This window comes from Juglans microcarpa x Juglans regia, chromosome 3D (genome assembly GCF_004785595.1).
Source record: "Juglans microcarpa x Juglans regia isolate MS1-56 chromosome 3D, Jm3101_v1.0, whole genome shotgun sequence".
NCBI classification, from domain to species: Eukaryota; Viridiplantae; Streptophyta; class Magnoliopsida; order Fagales; family Juglandaceae; genus Juglans; species Juglans microcarpa x Juglans regia.
The window spans coordinates 29,819,053-29,839,151 of NC_054598.1; the positions used below are offsets into that span (position 1 = coordinate 29,819,053).

The following is a 20,099-nucleotide window of genomic DNA, read 5'->3' on the forward strand; positions in this document are numbered from 1 at the left end:
AAAGAGTAATGGCGCAAGTCACTTCAAACACTATTTTCTCCAATATATATATGAAAACATGATCACAAATACATGATTCCTACAATTCGGAAGCAAAGACAAAGGAAATCTGAACTACATCATGAGTACCACGATTGTTTTCATTAATAAAACATGAAACTCCTTTTTTTTTCTTTTCTTGGAGCCTATCAATTTAAATGATAGGTTTGCATGATGAAGATGAATTAGCACCAGAAGTATTAGCAGAAAACTAGATAGGTAGGCTGAAATCGTACTACCAACAAGTGCCTGTATTGATTTAGTGAACTTTCTTTCACCCTTGATTTTCTAAAAGCTAGGAGTACATTTTTCTTCCATAAATCATGACAATATTTTCCGACCCCTCGCCTTCCAGCTTGAACCCGTCCGAACATCGCCCTTAACGTGCCGGTTGTGTCGCTTTGAAGGGCCAGAAGGTGGAATTGGTGCGGCTTTTGGGAGCTGGAAACCAAACCTTGGGTGTTCAAACCTGGGCAACTTGTGCACTTCTAGGACTGCACTGCTCATCATGTCTTGAGGATACATGAGCTTCTTGTTCTTGATGAGGGGTTTACCGTTGGCCGGGCTTAAATCATGGATTCTGAATGCTGCTCCATATTTAACATGGAGGATAAAGTGAAGAAGCAAGAGAAGAGGAAGAATAGGGACAAAAGGTTTAGAAGCCATTAGAGAAAGATTTGATTCTACTGGCTGTAATGCTTCTATATAGTTTCTTTGGTACGTTCGTTTAGGAGACTGGAAACACAGAAAAAGCAAAGTTAAAAAGTGGAAGTTATGTCTCAAAATATGCACGCCGAATGGAGGTAGAACATGTCAAAAGGCTTGCTTGCAGTTGCAGTAACGGATGCCTATGGGGGAAGAGAGATGAATTAATGTGGTTTTGGAGGGAACGTAGCAAGAGACAATTGGGAGTATTGATTGAAGAAGAAACGGGTGGGTTTGCAAGGTTGCAGTCATGAAGAAGAGGAGAAAACAGGGTTGGCCGGAGAATCTCATTAAATAAACCCCTCCCTCCTTTTCTCAGTACGTACTACTGGTTGGCTTCAGCAGAAATCTGCAGCTCTTGCCCCCAGTCAGTTTCGAAGTAACTCTCTCCATTTGAAGGTCAGATTTTTCATGTGATATCGAGTGATAGATGGATCGAACAGAAGTAATTTCATCGCTATCAATGACATTCAAATTTATTATATGATTTCTAGAAGTTATTTCAGATTGCGAGTCAATTTATTATGTCACGAGTTTCGGATCATCTATTAAATATAAGAAAAGAAGATAAGAATTCAAATTTCTCTGCAGTTCTATGTTTGCTTCATTAATGGTGAGAGATAAAAAAGAACTCAAATTGCGGAGAAAATTAACATATATGACAGCAATTTTCATTTACCGTTTAGACGGAGAGGGATTTCTTTTTTCTTTTTTTTCATAGGATGATATGAACTTTCATGTACAAATTGTTTCCCCCATTGATCCTTAAATATTTTACACAATGGAGTTTGCCTCAATCCATTTGTGGAATCTTTTGAAATGTAGTACGGTTTGGATAGTGAGATGAGATGAGATGAGATGGTTTTAGATGAAAGTTGAATAAAATATTATTAGAATATTATTTTTAAATATTATTATTATATTGGGATTTAAAAAAGTTGAATTTTTATTATATTTTGTATGAAAATTTAAGAAAATTATAACGATGAGATTAGATGAGATGAGATGAAACACATTCATTATTCAAACGGGCCCGCATTTTTGGGTAGCTTGGGCTATTTTGTTATGTTATGCTCTGTTCTTTTTTGTTTGTTTTTAATGAGATTTTTATTTTTGAAAAAACATCTCTATCACATTTAAGGGATTTTGTTCCTTTAATGCATTTTAACGTTTTTGGCAGTTTGTCATAAATAATATTGTCTTCCCTTTCCTGGTGAAAGAGTGGTATGAACCCTGTTCTGTGTTGCATATTGATCTGTGTCTAATCGTAAAAAACTAGCAATCTTTTCTAAATCCAAGGATGTTTGACAAAAAAAGAATCGATCCAGTAATGAATTAACAAAGATGAAGCCAAACTACATGAAATTAAAAACATCTAAACCAATCCAGAGCTCAAATTTTCTTTCGAGTCAGATTGTATTCGAGATTCAACTTTCTACCTCGTTTACCATCTTGAAAACTTTTATCTTCCAAGACAGAACATGTCCAGGCAGAAAGTCGAACATGGATTATTAACAGAACCACCACTAGAGGTAATTTGTTGGAGTCAGTTCAACTTTCAAAGTAAAATAAATTCAATTAAATTGAAGCCATGCTCTCCTCTTAACGTTTGGTGCATTCATATACAAGTTAGGAATTCAAATTGTGTATTGTTTATATACAAATTATAATCAATGTATACTTTTGCAACCAGAATTTTTTTTTTTTTTTGTTGATGAAATGGAAGGCCTGCTGTACATGTATTTATGTGGGAACAGATGCTGACAGGAAAAGAGAGCAGGATCTTCACTGCAGTTGTGCTTCCAAATAATCACCAGTCCAAAGGAATAAGGAAAGAATATGTAGTTGATCCACCCATGCTACATTAGGTAATAGATGGCAGCATCGGGTTCGTGCCAAGTCCGGATCCTCCCAAACCACCGGGATCTGCATGCTTCACCCTGCCAAAATAGCGGATATGACGCAACAGCCTTGCGAGGAAGGTGTTATGGCATATTGTTGAGCTATCACAGACAACTGCAACATGTTTGCGTGCCCTAGTTAGGGCGACATTCATTCGCCTACTGTCCCCGAGGAATCCAACGGCTCCTAAATTGTTTGACCGCACCTAGTACAAAATGGAAATAAGCATATTTGGTAAAACTAACATGGTAGATGAAAATATCTGAATAGCCAAAGTTGGTCATGATACAGGAACTACTAAGATGATGCTGTTAAGATATTGTAAATGGTACAACACTACTTATGTCATTTGAATCTAAAGGCTAAAACCACCCGTGTGTCAATTTGCAAGAATTGTACTACAAATCAGACCCCACTTGGGAATTCTGTTAGTGCAACGTAGTATGCCTCACATCACATTAAAGCACATATATAGGATTATGGTGAAAAGAGTGACCTAATAAACTAAAAAATAAACTAAAAAAGCCCCTTGGTGATATAGTGTAAGAATCAATGATTCAGGGCTATCATAACATAGTGCACACAAATAGAGATGTGTCAAAATGACCTAGAGGACATGAGATAATGACCCAGGATTTCAAATTGTCACAAAGATATTGCCAAATTTTAACGGACATGACTCGTTAAAGATAGATTTTAACTCAACAAATAACGTTTATGCTTCTCACACTGGAAACAGGACCATGTTCATTAGCCATCAAGCAAAACACCATGACCTAAACATCCTATCCACTTCTTGTGCTAAGCAAATATGCCAAGTAAATATGATTGATCAGCTATTGACGGAATAACAATCTAATGAAATTCAAGATACATACCATACTTCTTACTTAATGTCCTCTTAAGAAGTAAGACCTTTCAGACAACTCCAATGACAAAAGATCTCTAGTGCACATTATAATCGCTTATATAAAACTTCAACCATAATAATTATCAGGCTGCAGCCCCCCGAAGAAAGAGGCAATTTCAAGGTGTCTTAACCTGTCAAACTTCCTCACACAAGCACAAAACCAGAAGACTTGCTCAAGGTAACAGATATTAACCAAACCATTTCTCCCCAATCTACAGCACATTCTATCCTGTCCAACTTACAGCCCATATCAACTATTATCTTACCTCCTCCACTGCTACCTGATAGGCAGTGCCAACTTGAAGAGTGTCGTCACAAACTTAGTCATAGTAATGACATTTTTAGTCCTATTTATAATTTTTCATGCACTATCATTTCCAACAATTAAAGGCTGATCTAAATGTTGAAAATTGAGACTATAAGTTGTTGGAGCGAATACCATTGTTTCTTCTGCTTAGGATATCTATACTATTTTTTTACTGCTCATCCTAAAAATCCATAATCAGGTTTGGCATGCCAAACTATGTATTAATCACAAAATCTTGTGAGATGAGTAAAAACGCAAAAATAGGTTAAGCAGCATCTGTTTCCTGTTAGAAAATATAGTATACGGTTTCTGGAACATGTGTCAAAAAGAGAAACACAGTTCATTTATATAAAAGTATTGGCTGATTAAACTATACCATTGATATGATTACAGCATCGGCCTCCCGGCCTTGGAAGCTATCAATAGTTGCAACCTCAATACCTGCAGCCTCTGGAAGCTCGTCAAGCCTGTCCCTAAGGAGCTGTACTTGAGCTACATAAGGAGATTGAACTACAATAGCTGCTGGGCTAACACCTGCAGACATGACTTAAAATAACTATGAATTTACCTGGTCATTATTAAAGGTAATGTTTAAGGGAACCAGAAAAAACTATTCAACCAGCATAAATGCATAATGAGCTACACATTGGTAAAAAATAATAAAAAAGTCCCACCAGTATCAGCAGCGGTGCTAGTTTAATTAGCAAGATATGAAATATGACTACGAAAGGCATAAACTTTAAAAGAAGCTACTGAAAAGCTTCTAGCAGATATAAGCTGCAACAGTGTGTAAGGTCAATTATTCACACAGAATTCGCTATCTCTAAAAGGATATGTCATGATGATGGGTTAAATTGCTGCACGTGAGCTGTCATGGCATATGAAAGATGCTTTTATGATGTGTTGGGTATGAAAGAGAATACAGCCATAATGCTCCTCCATTTCTTCTACAAAATCCATCTAGAATCCCCTATTTCATCTTACGGTACTGATTATACTTCATATATAATTTACATTAGATAGTGTAAGCTATTTACATAATAGCAAGTATATAAGAAGTGCTCCCTTTAAGAAAACCGGACTCTCTCTAGGAAAACTTGAGCCCTCAACTCTCCAAAACCAATCTGAAAGAGGGATAAGCTCCGGATGGAGCAGTAAGGATGGAAAATGCCGTCCATGGATATGGAGTGGTGAGGATGGAAACAAGGTATGGACCATCTGGATGACAAGGTAAGCTTGACCATCACAGAGCTACCATCGACTGTCTGGTGTGTTGGAATTTGAGTTGGGAAGGGGAAAAAAAAGAAGTTGATCAGCAGAGCCACCGTCAGATGGCGTGGCATGTGGAAATACGTGCTGGTATGAGAAATTGGATGTGCAACACATGAGCCAATGGAGAGGGAAATAGAGGGCCAGCATAGGCAGTGGTAGAGAAGGAGGTTCGTGTGGAACATGTGGTGGAGAAACTGCACAAAATTTGCAAATCTAATGGCCAAAATCTGAAAAAGGAAAATGAGGAAAAAAGTAAAGAGTGAGAAGGGAGGGTGTGGCAGAGGAGAGGAGGAAGAGAGACCAGAAAGAGTGGAAGTTGGTGAGCACAAGAGTTACTAGAAACAGTGTAACGCATGTGCGGCGGTGGCACGTGTAGCACATGCTCTGTGGAAGTGACAGTTAGAATGGCAAGGCCCGGTAGAAAAGTCCGACGAGGATGCTGAGGCAACACTTGGTGGTGGTTGGAGAGGTCCCAAAATCAATAAATCTGGTGGCAAACAAAGGGTAGGTTGGAGAGAAAAAGGATGAAAAAATAATGAGGGAAGAGGGAGATGACAGGGAGGGGAGACTGGTGATGAGAGAGGGGTTCCTCCCCCTCCCAGAAGGGCAGGGAACCTTACCGTGGAAGGTAGCCGAACTGAAGTGGCTTCAGTCAGGGGAAAGAAATAAGAGTTCGAAACAAGACGGGATGTTAAATTTGTTTTACAAGTGTTTGTATTACAACCTTATTTTAAAGCCCCTAGATCTATGTGCCAGATAACTAGTGAGCTATGTACGTAAGTCTAGTGAGAGAGGGAGATGTATTCCTAGGCCAAATTGAGATGTACACATGCTTTATTTAAAATAAAGTCAGTAAGGAGTAAGGACTCATCTTGTTTTCCAAAATCATGTGCATTAAGACTCGCATGGAAATGGTGCACATATTGTTTTGTCTAACATTGCAAATTGTGAACTCCCCTGTCAAACTTAGGTTCATTTTTCATTAAGCCATCAGATGGAAACTACAAAAGGTTTATTTGTATTCCAAATGATGGTTTGCAAAGTTTGAGTACTTCTCATACAAAATGAGTTGGATCTATACCAGGCAGAGTTTATCATAGAACTGTTTTTTTTAATGTGTTAGCAGTTAATCCCTACTAGAAGGCCAAAAATATTTACCAGAATAAATCAATGAAAAGACATGTTGCACAACTATATCAGCCTCCCCTTCATTGTAAAAAGATCCTGTGCCAGCTGGATCTAAATGCTCTTCACAACCAACTGACAAACTTCCATATGTCATTCTTGTATCAAGCAACAGCAGTGGGCATTGAGTTATCCAGGTGGGCTGCAATAGTGTATGGAAAAATGTTCAAGCAGTACTTTGCACATTGAAAGTATGAATGATACCAGGACAATACTAAAACAAACAAGAGAAAAACCTTTTATCCAAAATATTTTTGGCAATGATGCAACCAACTTCTTTGAAGAGAACTTTGTAGTCCATATACTATCATTTGTGATTCTTACTTACTTTTGCTTCTATAGCAAGGTGAGAGCACTAGTATTTGTCCATGGATGAGAGACCAACCAAGAGAAATATACATGTGTGTGTGTCTGTATCATATTGCATTTTCAAAATGATCCTTCAGTGCTGGTAAGATGTAACTAGTTAAAATGAAACCATGCACATGGAAAGCAGGGGCACAGTGGTCTGCACATGGATTCCAAAGGCACACTAAGTAGTGGCCTACACATGGTTTATTGACCAAAAGGAAGAGCGCCCATGTGGGCAGCCCCTCCTGATGATGAATAATGGCTGGCCTAAAGGCTAGCCAAGGTTATAAATAGCCCCAACTTCCTTCTTGCAAGACATCAGAAGTATATACAGTGAAATCTCTCTTTGTTTACTCTTAACTTAAATTAGTATTTGATGTGGATGTGTTAGGTGCTACTCTAGTCTACACTACGTAGTACAGTTCACCACCAAAAGGAGACATCTTTTGCTAAACTCGATAAACTCGTGGAACAACTCATTAAGCTATGTTTGAGGTATTTTCCGCTGTGTACTTTCTAACATAACTCATAGCAGCCTATAAAAAAAGGTTGTAACTCATAGCAAGGTATGTTTCAATTTTCAATTATCCGCCGCTTAATGTCTCATAAAAAGAACTGTGCTTAAATCAGGCTGAGGTTGTGGCTGAGTCTCTGGTAATTGGTGAGTTCAAGCCTGAACAATACAATAATTTAGACCAATCAACATAGAGAGCAGATTGACAACTTACTGGCTTGAGCAACTGGACTTATCTTGGCTTTGATAATCTAACGTGTGATTCTTTACAGAGTGTTTTGACAAGTCAAAATTGCATGAATTGCTTAAAACAGGCTGGGGTGGAGGTGACTGTCAGGCAAGCCTGACCAATCCAATAATCTATACAAATAAACATGAAGAGCAGATAAACAAGTTTCTGGAAAGGCCAATTGGGTTGATCTTGGTTAGATAATCCAATGTCTAACATGCCCTGTGCCATTAATTAGAATAGCAGAGAAAACCAAACAAAATATAAGAATATATCAATGAAAAGCCTATAATAAATGTGGATTGTGAAGGAAAAATGCAGAAGAAAATTATTATAAAGCTTTCTCAACTTTTAATTAATTTAAAGATTTTGCTAGCATTTTGAGAAAACAGTGCGTATGCCGTAATAGGCCAAGAGACATGAAGCTTTTTTATTTTTCTTTTTTTGGGTAAGTAAGAGTATTTTGAAAGACAAGAGGCATGGCTTAACCTAAGTGCTGAGTCAAGAGATCATAAACAGCCATAAAATAATGGCTACTTGGAAGAAGCTCAGAAAAGGATTTCAAAAAATAAGGAATGCATTTCATTTAGCAGCTTATGCCCCAGAAAATGGAAAACCTCCAAGAAGAATGTGAAAAATAGGAAGAGATAAGAGATGGGTACGATACCTTAACAAATGGAGCATCTACAAGAAGATGAGAAGAGACCGTCAAGGACGATTTTAATGATCCACCATACATCTCTTTTGATGCCCAACTGGCAATTGCATCATTCATACGGTACTGTGTTGTTAACTTGGTGGCAAGAATTCCATCATGCAAAGTCGCAGCCCTCTCCAGCAATGATACTCCAAGACCACCTTCTAAGGCTTTTCTAGATAGAATCACTGGAGCGAGCTGGCATTGGTCACCAGCAAGAATACAGCGCTTTCCCTGCAGTATTGCGATCCAGCAAGAAGGTTCAATTGCCTGTGCTGCTTCATCTATAACAACCAAGTCAAAGGAACCCAGTCTTCGAATCAATGGATCAGCAGCTCCAGTGTTAGTGGCAAGCACAACTTTAGCGCTTGATAGTACTTCCTTCACAGTCTCCTTTTCCTTCTTCTTCAGTGACTTTCCCAGTTGCTTTAACAGCTGACGTATCCCAGCAGCTAAAGAATCATCCCGTAAACAGTGTCTGAGGTCCCTTCTTAGATCTGACTTCTTCCTTTCAAACTCCATCCGAAAATTGACAAGCTTAGAATTCACGATTTTACCCAAAGATTTTGATGCCACTGTTTTGGATATACGTGCTGGATTGCCAACCCGCACAATTTCAAGTCCAATATTTGATAGTTTTTCAACCATGTTGTCAACAGCTGCATTTGTGGGTGCAGTCACAAGCACCCTTTCACCTCGTGCAACAGCAAGTGCTATAATTTCCTTGAGCAAACCTGTCTTTCCAGTACCAGGTGGCCCTTGGATTATCAATATAGGCCGCTTCTTATTCAGACCTAATGCAATTGCTCTTCGCTGTGAATCATCATAAGCTCCAGTCCTCAACATCCCATCAAATTCTTCTTCAGCCCAATCTATCAAATTATTTTCCTCCAGCCAGGCAACATCTCCCTCGTCTCCAAATAAGGTAGCTGCAACTGCAATTGAAGGATTTTTCTTCTGCAAACCATTCTTTTGAAGGAGCATCAGTGCTTCACAATTGCGCTATACAAAAGAAGATAACACCAAGGCCATAATTGGGTAAGTAGACTGCAAAAGGACCAAAGTAAAGAGAATCTAAGAAGCAGAGGAATGAGAATTTCTTCCAGATGAGTATAGACAAAAAGGTTTTCTATATCTGTATATTGCATATTGATGATCATCTGGATTGTGTTCACTTAGTTTACAAGGATGCAGCTTCCAAGGAACATTTGCTTTGGCACGCCCTTGCCTTGTATATACCAATGCATGTTGGTTTATATACCCTCTTAGTTCATTAGAAACTGTACATTTTATAGAACACCTTTGAGAAAAGCTTTCACTCGGTATTCACAGCTTTAAGGTAAAATGTTTACTAAAACAAAATAATAATTGTCCATTTTATAAAGCAGAAGTTGAAATTAGAGTAATGGGACATAGTTAATGGCATTCCTTGTAATCATTCTTTTTCAGGATCATCACACTCTCATGTGGAGAGTTAATGAGAATATAGTTCCTGAAAATTTCTAATGAAAAGAATAGCTCTGAATCCAAGTCATCAGAAAAGTGTGTGGTTCACCGGCCTTCAAGAGAGTATGACTTCATCAAAAAGCCATTCATGGAAGTACCTCATATGTGAGTGCATCAGCCAATCCATGGATACGATCAATTCGCACGCTCTTGCCAAAGAGCTTTGAGAAAGTGGGATCACCATGACGAGACTCTAGAGCTACAATGATGCTACATCCGTCCTCCCCAAGGTTGTTGACAAAACCTTGCACGCAAGAAGTTGCACCGGCACCCCTGCTATCACATATTCTCACGCAGACCATATCTCCGGGAGAGAGGGAGGTTGGCGGCAGACGGTGATTCCCCTCAACCCTGAACAACACCAAATGCATTCCACCTAATCCTGCTTACAAAACCCAATTCCATCCTCCTAAGATAACAAACTCAGAATTAAGTCACAATCATACACTAAAGTTGAAGGCTGCTACTCAGTAACTCCAATTATGCGCCTAAACATATGTTCATAAGGGTGTGTTTATGTGTATATTATAAGAGACCTGTAGATGTGCTGACAGCATTCAAATTGCAGATGGTGTCACAGAGTTCTTGCTGGGCCTGGCCATGGCTAACCAAGAACTCGATGGGTTTCGAAGCATCCGAATTCTCGTCAGGTGTAGGAACAGCATCCAACTCCTCCTGTGTAAACTCCAATTCTGCATCCCTTTCTATACGAAGTAGTTCCGACATTCGCTTCGTGAACTCATCGATCCTGCTCTGTATAGCCTTGACCTTCTCCAGCTCTATCCCTAACACACCTTTCAAATTCTTCTTCGGCTGCACCACCTTCCGCGCCACTGCTCTGTGCTGAACTGCAAATCACACACCGATCTCAGCCCACTTAAGGAAAAGTTGAAATACTATAGAACTTAGAGTGGAGAGAGGAGGGACCTGAATTGGCGAGCTCCTTGAGCAGCTTCCAGGACTCGGTTTCGCACCAACTGTGAACCAGTGATTTGTTCTGGAGATCTTGGAGAACGTCGCGGAGCTCTCTCTGGAAGTGGTCGAAGAGAGTGGGATAGTGCGTGCAGGCCTTCAAGCAAAGGGCTTCGAGACCGAGAGGCATGGGGATGGCAGTGAGGTAAGGTTGGGCCTCGATTACGAAAGTGAGACCGGGCCCCATCCGTTGCCTGAGCTCCGAGAACTCCCCCTGCATCTCGGTCAAAGCAAAGTCGGTTGCCATGGCCTTCATCCCCTGCCGAATCCACCTCACCACGCTCTTACCCAAGTCTCTACGACCCAGTGGATCCCCATTCTCGTTCAAACTACGCACGGTCTTCCCCGAAGCTGGTTCAATGGGATTCCTTTTCCTCCCGCTGCTGATGCTGCTGCGACTAGTTCTTTTCGTGGGGTTGTCGGTGACGTTCCGAATTACAAGCCGTTGGAATCGGAGCTTCGGGGACGAATAATAACGACGAGCAAAATGGCTGTTGAAGGACGAAAACTGGGGCGTACCAATCGCATTGTGACGGAAACGCACGGCAGAGCTCGGCAACTGCCTCAGAGCCAAAGTAGTCGCCGTTGACATGCTCCTCTCGCACATCAAGCACGAATACCTGGCTTCCATTTCAGTTCCCGAACACAACCCAAAAGCCCCCCGCCTTTACTTTCCCCTTATAAACACAACCATCATCGTTTGCATTTCACCAAGAAACCAAAGTCATGTTACCCTGCACAATACTACAAAACCATTACTATCAAAGTGAGCTCTGGAAGCGTATATATTGGGAAGAAGCTGATATTTCGTGTTGGTTTCGGCTAACTTCCAATGCAGGGAGGACAGTTTTGAATGCGAGCCGCTAAATGTATCTGAGGCAAAGAGGGGAAGCATACAAAAAATTGAAGTGAGTTCAATGTGGGCATCGTTATCAAGTGCGAGTAGAGAGGGGTGGGCGGAGATCCCAGAAGCCGTGTTGTAATTGGCTGCGCTTGATTCTAAAGAGTCGTTCTATATCTATGGTGGGGCTTGCACCTGCATCTGACTGGCTCCTGCCCACTCTAACGTGTCCTGTTACTGTCCTTTCCTCTTCTCTCTCTCTCTCTCTCTGGGTTTTCTTTTGTTTTTCCCTCAGTTTTGTGGCCAACGTGATTTTTGACTAAAGACCAACAGGCCTAGTTCCAAATTCCCTACGTCAATACGTGTACCTCCCTCTTCCACAGAAATTTTTAAGATTTTTTTTTTCTTTTTCTTTTGTGATGGGAGCATGAAAGAGGTTGGCAGCTAATAGTATAGATTTGACACCTTGGAATGATTAGTATTAGGAAAAAGTTAATTGGAAGTGATTTTACGTGTTAATAGGTATATTCATTTAATATAATTAGTTAAAAAAGTAAATTTATTAAAAATAATATTAATTTAAATTTAAAATATAAAAATATTAATATTAATATATAAATTGATATGCAAATTTACTTATATGTATTATTTGTATTAATAAGTATATTTATTTAATATGATTAATTAAAAAGTAAATTTTATTAAAAATAATACTAATTTAAATTTAAAATATAAAGATAACAATATTAATATACATGTTGGTACGTAACTTACTTGTGTATAATAAAACTATTATTATTTTTATTTTTATTTTCTATATAAAAGGCAATCGTCTTTCTTACTTATCTTGAATAATCATTAATAAGTTAGGTCAAGTTTAGATAGTTATTATTTTATTATTATAATTTTTTTAAATTTTAACACAAAACATAATAAACAATTTAATTTTTTTAAATATCAAAACAATAATAATATTAAAAAATAATAATCTAACAATATTTTATTTAACTTTAAATTTTTATTTAAATTCATTTCATCTCAATTCATTATCCAAATCGCACCTTAAAATGAAATGAACAATGACAACAAACATATATCAAACATAGACAAATAAATTACTGATCAACATCCAACAATACTCTTAGTTAATATAACATCAGACAAGTATGCTACCATTGAGTTGTATTATCGACTTTGTGAGCATGTTTGTTAACAAATGTGCAGCTTCATTACCTTGTCGTCCAACATGATAAATATCACTCTCCGAAAATTGGTGAAGAAGATGTTGTATTTCGACAATAAGCGGCCCCAACGCAGAAAACGTTGGTTCTTTGTACTTAATAGCGTCAAATCACATGTGAAGAATTTTCTTCCAAGATCAACCCAGAAAAACCCAGGAGTATCATCTTTCTTTAACCCTCTCAAATCCACCAAAACTTCAACATCAAAAACTCTCCTTTTCTTTCTACTCAATGCAAACAAAATCACCTCAGTATCATTCTTTAGAATAACTCCAATTCCAATTGAACATTTCTATATTTTCAAATTCCCCAAGAGAAAGTGAGGAAAAGTGAAACTATAGGCATATCAAGTTCCATCACAGTTCAAAACAAGTCAACAAAACTAGTTTCAGCACATAAGAACTTCACTATTCTGTTAAATATATGAATCCATACCTGATGAACAGTGGGGCACATACATAAAGTGTGAAGAATATCTTCAAACTGTACATGACAATGAGTACAATTAATGACTATTTTCCACCACATTTCTCTTCAGCAAATTGTATTTAGTAGGCAAACTGTTAGAACATGACCTCCATGCAAAAGTCTTCACTTTATTAGAAAGGGTCAAATTCCATAGCTTCTTCCAAAAAATCAAATTATCTTGTGAATGTGGACTAGTAGCTCTTCCAATGTTATGAAACAGCCCCATAGCAAATTCATACCCATATTTTACAGAATATTTACCAGCACTGTTACCACCCCATATAAGCTAATCCGCTGACCAAGAATGAAGAGGAATCTGTAAAATCTGATCAACTACATAACGAGGAAGAGCCTGTCTAATCAAATCAGTATTCCAAGATCGGGAGTTTGGGTGAAACAATGCATTCACTGTAGCATCCGAAGTTAACAAAAGAGAAGCAGCAAGAGCATAGTGCTTTAACTCGGTTGTAACCCACCTATCAATTGAGTTGCCACTTCCCACCCGCCATTTATAGGCCTTTAAAAGGATATTCTTGGCTGCAAGAATACTCCACCACACATAAGAAGAATTACACCCAAGTTGTGAGTGTAAAAAAGTTGCATGTAAAAAATATTTTGCCTTAAAAACCTTAAGCAGCAGAGATTTAGGATTATTAAGCAATCTCCAACCTTTTGGCCAAAAAAGAAAGTTAAAAATCTCCAAATTATGCTTATTTGACCAACTAACCCAATGTATTTTATGCTTATATGCACGCTGTCCCACCAAAATCTTGCAAACATGCCTTTCAAATCCTTACAAAAAGACTTCGGCAATAGAAAACAACTCATAGTGTAAGCCAGAAGTGTTGAGGATTTGGAGTCTGGTCCACGGCGCTCGAGCGGAGCGTCTAGCCGCTCGAGCGAATACAAGTCAGAGAGCTTCGCTCAAAGATAGCTTGACAGACCGCTCGAGCGGAGGGAAGTCAGAGAGCTTCGCTTGAGGAGCCGCTCGACACATGGCTCGAGTAGTTGCAGGAAACAGGTTCGCTCGATGCAGGCTCGACACGCCGCTCGTGCGAACATCACTAATTCTGCTGAATTTAGGGTTTCCGCCGCACAACATATATAAGTGATATTTTTATGTCTTGTACTGTATCAGAGTGAACAGTATCCGTTCCACACACATTGTATTGTGATTCCTCAAGTAATACAAATTCTCTGTAGCTCCCGTGAACGTAGGCAATTTGCCGAACCACGTAAATACTGTGTCGTGTGTGATTGCTTGTTTTTCCCGTGTTTGAATTTACTTTATTGTCATCGTTTATCACAACAATTGGTAGCAAGAGCCAAGGTTCGGGTCTGAGAAAAAACGATGGCTGGAGAGGAAGTGAAGGTATCGGGGATTGAGAAGTTTGATGGCACGGATTATGGATACTGGAGGATGCAGATAGAGTACTACCTCTATGGGAAGAAACTTCATCTTCCATTGTTGGGGAAGAAGCCGGACAACATGTCAGATTCTGATTGGACCCTGTTGGATCGACAGGTCCTGGGGGTTATTCGATTAACCCTGTCGAGATCTGTTGCTCACAACGTCATCAAGGAGAAGACCACTGCGGATCTCATAGTGGCTTTGTTAGGTATGTATGAAAATTCGTCAGCAAATAACAAGGTACATCTGATGAAAAAGCTATTTAATTTGAAGATGGCAGATGGTACGTCTGTTGCACAACATCTGAATGATTTTAATACTATCACAAATCAATTGTCGTCTATTGAAATTGAATTTGATGATGAGATACGTGCACTGATACTATTGGCATCACTGCCAAATAGTTGAGAAGCCATGAGAATGGCTGTTAGTAATTCTGTCGGTAAGTCAAAGTTGAAATATGATGATATTCGTGATTTGATTTTGGCTGAGGAGGTGCGCAGGAAAGATTCAGGCGAGACCTCAGGTTCGAGTTCAGTATTGAATGTTGACTCTCGGGGAAGAGCACAAGACATGAACTCAAACAGAGGCAGATCAAAATCAAAGAACAGGGGCAAGAGCAAGTCAAGGCCTGGCCAGCAGGCAACTTGTTGGAATTGTGGCAAAGCTGGCCATATAAAGAAGAATTGCAGAAATCCCAAGAAGACCGAGAATGATAATGCTAATGTGGTAACTGAAGAAGTACAGGATGCACTATTACTTGCAGTTCATAGTCCAGTTGATGACTGGATACTTGATTCAGGGGCTTCCTTCCATACATTTTCCCATCAGGAGATAATGCAGAATTATGTTGCAGGTAATTTTGGAAAAGTGTATTTGGCTGATGGAGAGGCTTTGAATGTTGTAGGGATGTGAGATATTGATATTGCTCTTCCTAACAAGAACAAATGGACCTTACAAAAGGTCAGACACATTCCTAAGTTGAAGAAGAATCTCATTTCTGTTGGGCAGTTTGATGATTGTGGACATTTAGTGGTGTTTTCAAATAGCACTTGGAAGGTCACCAAAGGGGCATTGGTACTGGCTCGGGGTAAGAAAACTGGTACACTTTATATGACTACTGGTTTGGATAACACTATTGCTACTACCGTTGCAGAGAGCACAACAGATTTGTGGCATTGTAGGCTTTGTCATATGAGTCAGAAGGGCATGAAAGAACTTTTGTCTAGAGGCAAACTACCAAAACTGAAGTCAGTTGATCTCAGTATGTGTGAGAGTTGCATTATGGGGAAACAGAAGAATGTCAATTTCTTGAAGAGTGGCAGAACACTAAAGTCAGAAATACTAGATCTTGTGCACACTGATGTGTGGGGACCTTCCCAAGTAGCATCTCTTGGAGGTTCTCGTTACTATGTTACATTCATTGATGACCACAACAGGAAGGTATGGGTCTATTTTTTGAAACACAAATCTGATGTATTTAATGTGTTCAAAATTTGGAAAGCCATGGTTGAAACAGAGACAGACTTGAAGTTGAAATGCTTAAGGTCTGATAATGGTGGTGAGTATATTGATGGTGGGTTCAAGGAGTATTGTGCTACTCAGGGTATCAGAATGGAGAAGACCATTCCTGGGACACCACAGCAAAATGGAGTTGCTGAGCGCATGAACAGAACCATAAATGAGCGTGCTATAAGCATGAGGTTGCACGCTGGCTTACCACCTACTTTCTGGGCAAATGCAGTTAGCACTGCAGTATACTTGATAAATAGAGGGCCATCAGTTCTATTGGATTGTGGATTGCCTGAGGAGGCTAGGAGCGGGAAAGAGGTCAAATTTTCCCATATTAAAATCTTTGGCTGTCTTTCTTATGTTCTTATTGATTCTGATGCTTGTAGTAAGCTTGAGGCTAAGTCAAGGAAATGTTATTTCATTGGCTATGGAGACAAGGCATTTGGCTATCATTTCTGGGATGATCAGGGTCGGAAGATTATAAGAAGCAGGAATGTGATCTTCAATGAGAAGATTGTGTACAAGGACAAGTCTAGCACAGTTGCTGAAGCAGTTCCTCAGGAGTCTGACTTTGTGAGTTTGGATGATCTACCAGAGGTCTCAGTGCAGTGTAGGGAAATGAGTGATGGGAAGAGTGGGTACAGTGCACCCATTCCTATTATTCCGCAGTCAGATCCAGCGCCGTCCACTCCTACAGCTGTAGTTCGCAGGTAAGTTAGGACTATTCGTCCTCCACAGCGTTTCTCACCTGCTTTGAATTATATTCTATTGACAGATGGTGGAGAACCGCAGAGTTATCAAGAAACCTTGCAAGATGAAAATTCTAGCAAATGGGAGTTGGCCATGAAGGATGAGATGGATTCCTTATTAGGGAATCAGACATGGGAGTTGACAGAACTTCCATCAGGGAAGAAGGCTTTACACAATAAGTGGATGTACCGGATAAAAACTGAGCATGATGGCATTAAGAGATACAAGGCCAGACTTGTTGTAAAAGGCTTTCAGTAGAAACAGGATATTGATTACTCTGAGATCTTTTCACCTGTGGTAAAGATCACAACCATCAGGTTAGTTTTGGCTATGGTTGCTACTGAAGATTTATTTCTTGAGCAGCTAGATGTGAAGACAACTTTTCTTCATGAAGATCTTGAAGAAGACATCTACATGCACCAACCTGCGGGGTTTGTGGTATAGGGAAAGGAAGGTTCAGTTTGCAGACTGAAGAAGAGCTTGTATGGCCTGAAACAAGCTCCTAGACAGTGGTATAAGAAGTTTGACAGTTTCATGTGCAGTGCAGGGTACATCAGATGTCAGGCAGATCACTGCTGCTATGTCAGGCAGTTTGACAATTCTTACATTATCTTGTTCCTATATGTGGATGACATGCTTATTGCAGGGGCAAATATTGATGAGATCAATAATCTGAAGAAGCAGATGTCAGAGTATTTTGCAATGAAGGATTTAGGAGCTGCAAAGCAAATCCTTGGCATGAGAATTGTTAGAGACAGAGTCAGAGGCACGTTGAGACTCTTATAGGCTGAGTATGTGAAAAAGGTATTCAACCGGTTCAATATGGACAAGGCCAAGTCCGTTGGCACACTCTTGGGTAGTCACTTTAGACTCAGCAAGGATCAGGCACCAAAGTCAGAAGAGGAACAAGACTATATGAGTAAGGTTCCTTATGCCTCAGCTATTGGTTCACTTATGTATGCTATGGTTTGCACTAGACCAGATATTGCCCATGCAGTGGGAGTTGTGAGTAGATACATGAGTAACCCTGGAAAACAACATTGGGAAGCAGTGAAGTGGATTTTGAGGTACCTAAAAGGCTCCTCAGAAACGTGCTTGTGTTTCTCAGGAGAGGGCTTAGAGGTGCAAGGCTATGTTGATGCTGATTTAGCTGGAGATATTGATAGCAAAAAAAGTACCACAGGTTTTGTTTACACTCTGGGTGGTACTGCAGTTTCATGGGGTTCCAACCTACAGAAGACAGTTTATTTGTCTACTACAGAAGCTGAGTATATTGCAGTTTCAGAAGCTGCAAAGGAGATGGTTTGGATACAGGACTTCTTGGAGGAATTGGGTAAAAAGAATAAGAAGGGCACTCTCTACAGTGATAGTCAGAGTGCCATATTCCTTGCCAAGAACCCAGCATTTCATTCCAGAACTAAGCACATTCAGATCAGGTATCACTTTATACGATCATTGTTAAATGATGGACATTTGCTACTTGAGAAAATTTGTGGAAGTAAGAACCCTGCTAATATGTTGACAAAGGGTGTTACACTTGAGAAACTGAAGTTGTGCGCAACTTCAGTTGGTCTTCTTGCATGAAGACAGGAGCTGTGAGTTGCAGAGGTGAAGGATATCATGTTTGAGGCAGAGGGCGATACTGTGGGTGTACCAGTCTCCAAGTGGGAGAATTGTTAAGGATTTGGAGACTGGTCCACGACGCTCGAGCGGAGTGTCTAGCCGCTCGAGCGAATACAAGTCAGAGAGCTTCGCTCAAAGATAGCTCGACAGACCGCTCGAGCAAAGGCAAGTCAGAGAGTTTCGCTCGACACCGCTCGACACACAGCTCGAGCGGAGGGAAGTCAGAGAGTTTCGCTTGAGGAGCTGCTCAACACATGGCTCGAGCAGTTGCGGGAAACAGGTTCGCTCGATGCGGGCTCGACACGCCGCTCGAGTGAACATCACTAATTCTGCTGAATTTAGGGTTTCCTCCGCACAACATATATAAGTGATATTTTTATGTCTTGTATTGTATCAGAGTGAACAGTAGCCGTTCCACACACATTGTATTGTGATTTCTCAAGTAATACAAATCTTTTGCAGCTCCCGTGGACGTAGGCAATTTGCCGAACTACGTAAATACTGTGTCGTGTGTGATTGCTTGTTTTTTCCGTATTTAAATTTACTTTATTATTATCGTTTATCACAACAAGAAGAACTTGAGCCACTGACTTAATTAAGATTTTCCTACCAGCCTATGATAAAAGCTTTTTTTTTCAACCATGCAATTTATTCCATATTCTTATCTTTAAAGATGGTAATCCCAAACAACGGTCATGTTGTTGTACTGAGTGCACATTCCAAACAACCTTGATAGCATTCGCCTCCTCCTCACTAACATTTTTGCTGATTAATAACTCAGTTTTATCTAAATTTAGTTGATGTCTAGATGTATCTTCATGCGTCCGTCACAATTGCCTTAAAAGCATAATCTTTAGCCGTAGTAGCCCGACAGAACAACAATCATCACCAGCAAAAAATAAGTGACTTCGTGTATGTTTGGAATTGTGGTGGAAAATATTGTTTTTAGTTTAAGACTTATAGCTTAGAGCTTAACGTAATAAACTCTATTATTAAAAATTTATTTACTGTTTGAGATCCATATGTTTAAACTACTTTTAAACATATTAAATTTGTTTTTAAATAAATTAAAAAAGTATTTTTTGAAATAGAAATGACTTCAAAGGGCATTTGATTTTTCACAGATTATAACCATATCCTTGATATAAATCAAATTTTATAATCAAATAATAACAAAAATAGTCTAATAAGATTTTCAGTAAGTATATATAATGAAAAAAAAAAAATCTTCAACAATGCATAAATGAAATAACAATACAATTACACTCAATATTCAAAGCATTTTAACTGGGTATCTCTTATTATTGCATGCTTGATTATTCTTCTGCTTCTTCTTCCTCCATGCTTTCACTATACCCTACAAGCATTTGCTCAAGCAAATAGGGTTGCTCACAAGTGCTTAAGACGTACGTAATGATCACCAAGCCTCATGGGAACTCAAACTTGTGCCAAAATGCCCCCACTGGATGACTTTTTGAACAGAGATAACTCCTTGAGCATCTTCTCATCAACTGACCAACTAAATGGCCTAGGAATAATATAATTTCTATATCCAAGACATTATTTTATTGAAAAGAACCAGTATTTTGTGTAGCTGCTGAGTTGTTTGCGTCATTGGAATCCATTAAGAAGCCGTTTGGGTGTCCATCTGCTGTAACATCATT

General features: G+C 39.3%; 1 protein-coding gene across 1 annotated transcript; it reads right to left on the minus strand.

Annotated features, from left to right (window-relative positions):
• Window positions 1-2,300: 2,300 nt before the first annotated feature.
• On the minus strand, window positions 2,301-11,578 carry LOC121253864 (DNA-binding protein SMUBP-2). The gene is made up of 7 exons (XM_041153792.1): window positions 10,545-11,578; window positions 10,154-10,465; window positions 9,716-9,999; window positions 8,082-9,113; window positions 6,294-6,462; window positions 4,240-4,397; window positions 2,301-2,851 (listed from the first exon to the last, which is right to left on the minus strand). The coding sequence occupies exons 1-7, from the start codon at window positions 11,218-11,220 to the stop codon at window positions 2,609-2,611; spliced, it is 2,874 nt and encodes a 957-aa protein (XP_041009726.1). The 5' UTR covers window positions 11,221-11,578; the 3' UTR covers window positions 2,301-2,608.
• Between the last annotated feature and the right edge of the window lie 8,521 nt (window positions 11,579-20,099).

Bases quoted from the DNA above. Each gene is read 5' to 3' on its own strand.
- LOC121253864 (XM_041153792.1), bottom strand. From the start codon at position 11,220: ATGGAAGCCAGGTATTCGTGCTTGATGTGCGAGAGGAGCATGTCAACG. The intron at 10,000-10,153 runs GTCTCTTATAAT...TTTTGTAAGCAG, and splicing joins TGCTGTCAGCACATCTACAG to GATTAGGTGGAATGCATTTG. The intron at 2,852-4,239 runs GTATAGTTTAAT...ATTTTGTACTAG, and splicing joins ATGCTGTAATCATATCAATG to GTGCGGTCAAACAATTTAGG.